Raw genomic sequence first — 7,413 nt, forward strand, 5'->3', positions numbered from 1 at the left:
GTTAATTATGTGTACAATAACTGCAGTAACTGCTTTTCATGCAGAATCACAGACCAGAAAATAATGAAAACACGAATGGAAAAGCTTCTCTGCTTTTCCCCACTCTGAGCAGCATAGAGAAGACGCTGACTATTCCAGGAGGCTGCAGCAGAGCTGCTGCAAGCACCAAGCAACCCTAAGAGGTGCTCAACAACCTCACCCAACACCAGAACAAATCCAGCATTCCTCAGGCTCTTCCCTTTCCAAAAGCACCCTTAGGACACACCAGAGGGCACCTGGCAGGCACAGGCATGACTGTGGGCAGGGCAGCCTCAGAAATCCACACGCTCTTCACAGCCACACCTTGACCTGCCTGTGGGAACTGAGCTCCTGCCAAAACTGACAGCACATGGGTACTGGGTATTTTCTGGACTCTAAACCCAGGAAAAGTGGGAAGCCTACACCATCTACAGTACTCTCCACTATCCCAGGGAGATTGTGGATGTTGGGTTTTTTTGGTCTACACAGTCACTATTTTCTAAACAGCATTCACAGCCTTCCTAAGTTTTAATATTGGATGTGGTGAGGGCTAAAAAGGATGGAGGTTTTGAAATCTCAGTGGAGAGAGCAAAAATGCTTTTGACCATGAAGAACATCCTATCTCTCAAAAACTTACAAGAGATTATCTCCATAGTGAATTCTTCTAAAAAAAAAAAAAAAAAGTATTCCAATAAAGCTTTTATGTGTCTTGTTTTTAACCAAAAATCATGCTAGTAAAAAATCCTAGAATAGAAGCAATTACATTTTTATGCATTTGCATGAGCTTGGCTACCTTTGCTCAGAGCAGAACATGCTGGCAGAGTTTATTCATCTCCACATATGAAAATAAAGTATGCTGCCACACACTTGTCCCCAAACGTGGCTGCCCACACAAGAGAAGTTCCCCTGCTCCATCAGCACAGGCACTGCTCAGAGTGGACAAAGAAACACAAATCACTGCACACGAAGGGATGCACAGAAAACACAAAAAAGTGGCTCTGTCCCTCTTCTGCTGGTGTTGTCTGCTGCGAGTTGTTCCGTTTAGGTGTGTTTGAGAGGTGCTGGAGCCTTGGTGGGACCACACTGGAGAAGTAAAGCATTCAACACCTTGATGTCACCCCACCCACTCCCAGTCACCACAGCCTCACAGCCTGCCAAATAAACCTCAACTTCTCATTTTTAAAAAAGTCTTTTTTTTTATTAACTATAATCTTAAAAAAAAAACACTACCAAAAAATCAAAAAGGGCATAAAGCCAATAGCAAGAGTATCATATTGCACACCCCTTTCAGCATCCTACTCCTTCTTTCCTTCCTTCCCCAAGAGGCCACTGGTCTTCATCACTCCCAAACACTGAGTTCACAGCAGGAATCAGATCTCCTGGACACTGCTGAACTCCTTCAGTGCAGCCCCACGTGTCCCTGCTCCCCACCCCTCAGGACCAATGTTCTCACCACGTTAAGTTACCATGAATAATTAACAAAGAGGAAAAGATTCCCGTGCCACAATTGTCCTCTGCCAAGCTGCAGACATGGAGATCTTTCCCTTAGGCTAAAGAAGAAAATACTTAACGAAGCTATCTCAAACATTATCATGCATCAGTGATCAAGACTAAGTTTATTATCCTGCAAACAAAAACAAAGACAAAAAAAAAGTATAACAGATTACACCCCAGTAGCTTTCATTAAGAGATGCAGTGATGGCATTTCTGAGGAAGGCACTGGCTCCACAAATCACCTCAGCTACCACCCCATCATCAGGCCACAGTGTTGGCAGTGATGTGCAGCGTGTGGTATTTGTGGCACTACTGGGGAAAACTATTTTAAGTCTAATTAACATGAAATTTTTAGAATGCAGATGCTTTTCATTTATACATAAAACAAAATGCCGTGACATTTCTCCCATACATTTATCATAAACAAGTTAATTACTGTGTAACAAATAGCTCCTGCTAGAATCTGTATGTTTTGAGCATGTTAGAGAGCTGACTCAGGCAAATAAGATGAACCACAAAGTAGTAGCTAATAGCTTACGGCATACTTATAATAAAACAATGACTCTGTAAAAGCTCTTGTTGTCAAATTAAGGCTAAGCTATTTCCATTGGAATAAACCAATTATAAGCAGTGATTATCTGTTTAAGTTGATTCAAACCTAGAATACTATAAACACTTTCGTTTTGATGTATTCATAACAGTGCATACATTTGAGAACTGGATATTGCAAAGCTTAAAAGGGAAATGCTAGGTTTGTTTATTGCCACACAGCTCATCCCGAACCATGAACACCCAAACTTCTCCATGGTGTGGAGGAATTTCACCACCATGCTGTGGGCTGCATGCTCCCTGATTGCTGATGGACAAACCTTCAGGGATGAACTGTCCCAGGACTGCCCACCCTTCCTTCCTAAGGACAAGGTGGGCATTATCCATAAAAACCTCATGTTCGCTCCGTGAAATCCCCCGAGAGCCATCCAAGCTACAGACACACTTTTTCCAACCCCCAGATTCCAGGAAAGCACTGACAGGTGAATTTCTGCCTACTTTTTTTTTGTTTTTTTGTTTTTTTTTTTTTAATTCAGGCAAACAGTCCCATTTGGCCTGCAGATGAATTGCTGAATGCTGATGAATAAGATGGTGGTGGCTGCTGGCAGCAGAGCTTTGCGTGGTAAGATGGTGTGAAATAGTACATATGTCAATCTATCAAACATGATAATGTAAGCAATCTGAACCCATTTTTGGTCTGAACTATTGTACAATACTTCACCCAGATGGAAGAAAGAGATAAACATTTTATGCTTCAGACACATCAAGTGCTAGGAAGTAAAATTAAACCTAAACTGGAAAACTACCAATTTTACATGCTAGAGTATATATAAAGAACAAAACAAGCATGAAGAAGAATTTTCTTGCCCATTATTGTATAAATTAATTAGATATATTTGCTTCCTATGATAAACAACAGCATGTATTTGACTGTAGATTAAAGGTGCAAAGATGATGGCTTACTTATTAGCAAACACAGCACTTGCACTTTTTTTCTTCCTTCTTTTGTTGAGAAAATGCTTTTAAATCATGGAACCTGTGACAATGTTATCAGGACATGAATCTTACAAGTGGGGAATAGATACATAATGTCCCCAGGGTGAATTCAGCCCTAAATCAGAGGCAGGGTTGCCATGACTAATGTAAAACTACAACTGGTCCCTAAAGGATAAAATCAAATAGATATATATTTTCATTCAAATCAACTTGACAGCCTGTGTGAATATAATTTCATATTTAGAAATTATCAAAAATGAAATGACAGCCACTGTGCTGTTTTGAAAGTCACAGCCATCTAATGCCGCTGAGCAGACCCTTCTGCTCCATCCCTGTTGTCCATCTCCATAAAAACAACATAATTTATCAAGCACTAAACTGCAAAAAACCACTCTTCTGAGCGAATATATTTATGACACAGCTTTCTACAGTGCTCAGAGAACATTTTTTTATCAAATAATTTGCAAAGCTAAAAGAGCATGAAATCTACCCAGTTTCCAGACTGACCTGCCTTAAAGCCACCTTCACGTTTGGGAAAAATTGCTACAAAGTGTGGAAACTATTGGTATTTGGTCTCTTTAGGGCTGCATAATCTTGAGCTTGTCCATCTGAATTCCCTCTTTGGTTACCCTTCAAACTAAAAATAAACTCCCCAAGGTCTACTAATTAATGCCAGGCCAGTCAAGAGAATTCCTGAACAGCAACACTAAGACAACTGGGCACAGAAACAAAAGTGATTGCCAGCTCATGCAGAGCAAAAATGTCCAGTCCTGGATTCTGCTGAAGCCAGAGAGAACACTGACAACTCTCCCTCTCTTCTGAGGAAAATCAAAGTAACAGAGCAGGTGTTTGGTCTGGAGGAAGACAGAAATCCCAGCTTTCTGGCACAAAGACATGCACGTGAGTAAAATGTACTCAAGAAAACACTGCAAAATACAGTTATAAAGCCTTGAGTAGAGCACCAAGTCCTGACGTGCTCCCCAACTTCCTGGGCTGCTGGGGAGGTGGGGGGGGAGTGGGATTCTGGTTTTCAAACATTCTCTTGGAATAAAGTATTTTTCTGTGTCATGCAAATATAAAGTTTAATTATTTTTAACTTAAAAAAAAAGAGACAGAGCAATACGCAGGATAATCTACTGTTATTTGGATTATGAAGACATCTTAGAGTTTACAAGCACAAAAGTGGTTATAATCCTGCAATTACTATAAAGCTAATTGGTAGTTTCTTTTTGCCTGTGTTTTCATGTTGTCAGTGGGGCAGTAATGAAAATGAATGCCACATTTGTGAACAGAATGTCTGTAGGCTTGTTTACCACATTTCCAACAACAACGTCTGCTTTATCATCCATTTCAAAGCAGAGATAATTTAGGGATCTTTGAATTTCATACATAAAAATACTTTCTAAAATGCAAGATGCAGAGTTCCTTCAGACAGGGTGGGAGTGGGAGACTCAGAGTGAAGTGATGACCTCGCATGGTGTAACAAACAATCCACCTGAAGCAGACAGCACACGGACTTGGAATGATTCATCTGTATTCAAAACTGTGCTCAGGTAAACCACTTAGTGTTTCACCCTCCTACAAACATAATTCTGCAGACAATTTCACCATCAAACCCAGCATCTTTAAGCCTCCTTTTCACCTCCTGAAAATACAGCTATTGCAGAAGCTATTAAGCTTTTTATTCCACTTACCTTTGAGTAACTTGTGCCCTTCCATGATATTCTGGGAGATGAAAGCTGTGTAGTCTTGTTCTGAGAAGCCAGGCTTGCATGTGGGTCTAACTGTAAGATCCCCATTGTGTGCCTGCAGAAACAAAACAAGGAAAATGCACACCATGACTTTAGTCCCTTGGGAAAACGTTCTGCACCCAGTGATGAAGTGTTTAGGCATGAGCAAACCTGAACAGTAAAGCAGTGTGCAAGTAGAAGTTGCTTGTGTTAGAGTGCCTATCTGTTGGAGTGGATCCATACTGTAGCGGCAAAAAATAAAATGGGCCAGCAATAGTTGCCTGACTACAAGAGAGCATTGTTTGTAGGAAGGCTGGAATACTGGGCACTGTCAGAAGAGGGGAGGAAACAAAGAGCAGCAATTCATCAAGGCGCTGTGCTCGCACTGGAGACACGCAAAGGCCTGATGTTGTAACATCCAAACCTCCGAGGTCTGCTACTGAGAAACTGGGCAGACCCCAGCATGGAACTGCGAGAAACACAGGAGCCTGTGACCAGGTGAGGACACCCTTCCTTCCCCTTCACCCATTCAGCAGCATCCCAGGCTCTGCCTGCTGCTGCCTCTGGGACCCTCCAGGCTCTGCTCTTTCCCCTGGCAGTGGGAAGGAATGGAGGGATTCCCAATTAAAAACGTGACAATGCACAGAATTGTGCACAACGTGCCAGCACCCAGAGGGAAGCAGCCAACGAAACACTCAGCTGCAACTTTGGGCTGAGCAGGGACAGGGCAGTCCAGTCACAGCAGCCCGGGATTCCCTGGCAGGGACGGTCCCAGACCCCAGCTCCAAAGGAACTCGCTGACAGCACACAAGCCCGTGATTTATGCGTGAAGAGTGCCAGGTGATTTACGCACTAACAAGCGCTGGTGGCAGGGGATTTCTAACGCGCCCGGGCTGTCGGCAGAGCCAGCCAGAGCATCGCTTAGCGATGCTGCCGGCACCTCCGCCGCCTCCGGAGCCGGCAGCGCCGGCTGAAGCCCGGGGAGCGGGAGCGGCGCTTCCCCGCAAAGTGCAACTCCGGGCGTGCACCTGCATCCCCGGGGGAGCATCGCAGCCCCCGCGCCCCCAAACACTCCCGCACACAGACAGAGCTGCATCAGACACACACAAGGGAAGAGGAGAGAAGGGTCCTTTCGGATGAGCTCAGTAAGCAGAACACAAGCCAATGTACTGGGCTTAAAATCACGCTCGGGAGACGGATGCCAGCTACTGCATGGGAAGCGCAAGGAAGCGGCGGCTCTCTTGGACTCTGACCGCGGCTGGCAAGATGTTGCCATTAGGAAACATTTCAAAGGGTCTCACCGAGGATAGCGGGCTTCAAATCTGAAATCGCCCCATTATTAGAGCGGTGCTCGCTAGACGAGAGCGCATCGGGGCTATTCCTGAGCACCCACCAGCCTCCACAAGGCTCGGGACATCCTCACGGATTCTACTTGGCACCGGGGGATTGAGGCAGAAAAATAAGCGGCTCTTGTTCCCGCAGCCAGCCTAGCCCGAAGCCCAGCAGCCGCCCGGCTCGCTCTGTACCACTGCAGCCACGCGTTCAGGCGCTTGTTGATGTTCTACAGAAACCCTTCAATTTCAGGCGGCGTGGGAATAAAACCCTAAAAATCCCAAACTTTCAGAGCATCATCCCCCCAGCACGATCCGGGCCCGCTCGGTTGGGTTTATGGGCTTGTAAAAATAAAAGTTAGGGGCTGCAGCGGGCGCGGGCGGAGCGGGGCTCGGCGGGGAGCGCGGCGCGGCCGCGGGGGCTCCGCGGGGCTCGGAGCGGCTCCGCGCCGGGACGCGCCGCTGCCCCCGAAGTTTCTCCGGCGAGGCGCAGCGCGGACTGTACTTGCGCCGGTACCGCGGCGGCACCTGAGCGGCGGCTAAAAATAATAATAATAAAAAATTAAAAACTGCACAGCGGCCATTCGATTTTAAAAAAAAGGAGCGGCGGAGCGGCGGGAGCTCCGCGCACCCGCCACCATCACCCTGACTCCCCAAGCCCGAAGTTGCCGCGGCGGGCGCGGAGGAGCCGCGGCGGGGATGGCTCCGCGCCCGTTTCCACTTACCGCCGCCGAGCCCCAGACGGGCAGGAGGAGCAGCAGCAGCAGCGGCGGCCGCCGCCTCGGGCCGGCGCTCATGTCCGCGGCGGGCGGAGCGGAGCGGAGCGGTGGCGCAGGACAGCGCGGAGCGCAGCGGAGCCGAGCGGAGCCGGCCGGGTCCCGCGGCCGCTCCGGCTGCAGGTGAAGCGCCCGCCGCGCGCCGCCGCCGCCGCGCCCCGCCCCGCGCGCGGGCACGCGCCGCTTAAAGCGACAGGCGCCGCCCCGCCGCGGGGGGAGCGGGGGGATGAAGGTGATGATGATGGTGGTGATGGTGATGATGATGGTGATGATGGAGGGGGAAAGGGGTTCGGCGGCGCTGCCGCTTCCTCTCTCAGCGCCCTGCCGAGCTCCGCGACCCGCGGGAGGCTCGTCTGTCCGGAGAAGAAACTTAGGCGTCCAAATTGTGGCGAAAAGCCGGCGTGTTCCTGGAAGGAAGCCCAAAGCAACCAGAGATGATGGAGGGAGATCGTGGGTTCACATCGTTAAGGCTGGTCAGAGCACGGTGCTGATGATGCCAAGGCTGTGGTTTGATCCCCG

The 7,413-nt window shown here is 47.8% G+C and overlaps 1 protein-coding gene across 1 annotated transcript in view; it reads right to left on the reverse strand.

Annotated features, from left to right (window-relative positions):
- CDH4 (cadherin 4) overlaps positions 1–6,996 on the reverse strand; it is a 419,012-nt gene extending 412,016 nt beyond the window's left edge. The window contains exons 1-2 of the mRNA XM_053958581.1: positions 6,844–6,996; positions 4,752–4,863 (exon numbers count right to left, since the gene is read on the reverse strand). Of these exons, the coding sequence (XP_053814556.1) occupies positions 4,752–4,863; positions 6,844–6,915 (184 nt within the window). The 5' untranslated portion in view covers positions 6,916–6,996. The remainder of the gene's footprint in view (positions 1–4,751; positions 4,864–6,843) is intronic.
- Between the last annotated feature and the right edge of the window lie 417 nt (positions 6,997–7,413).

Source organism: Vidua chalybeata, chromosome 17 (genome assembly GCF_026979565.1).
Source record: "Vidua chalybeata isolate OUT-0048 chromosome 17, bVidCha1 merged haplotype, whole genome shotgun sequence".
NCBI lineage: Eukaryota > Metazoa > Chordata > Aves > Passeriformes > Viduidae > Vidua > Vidua chalybeata.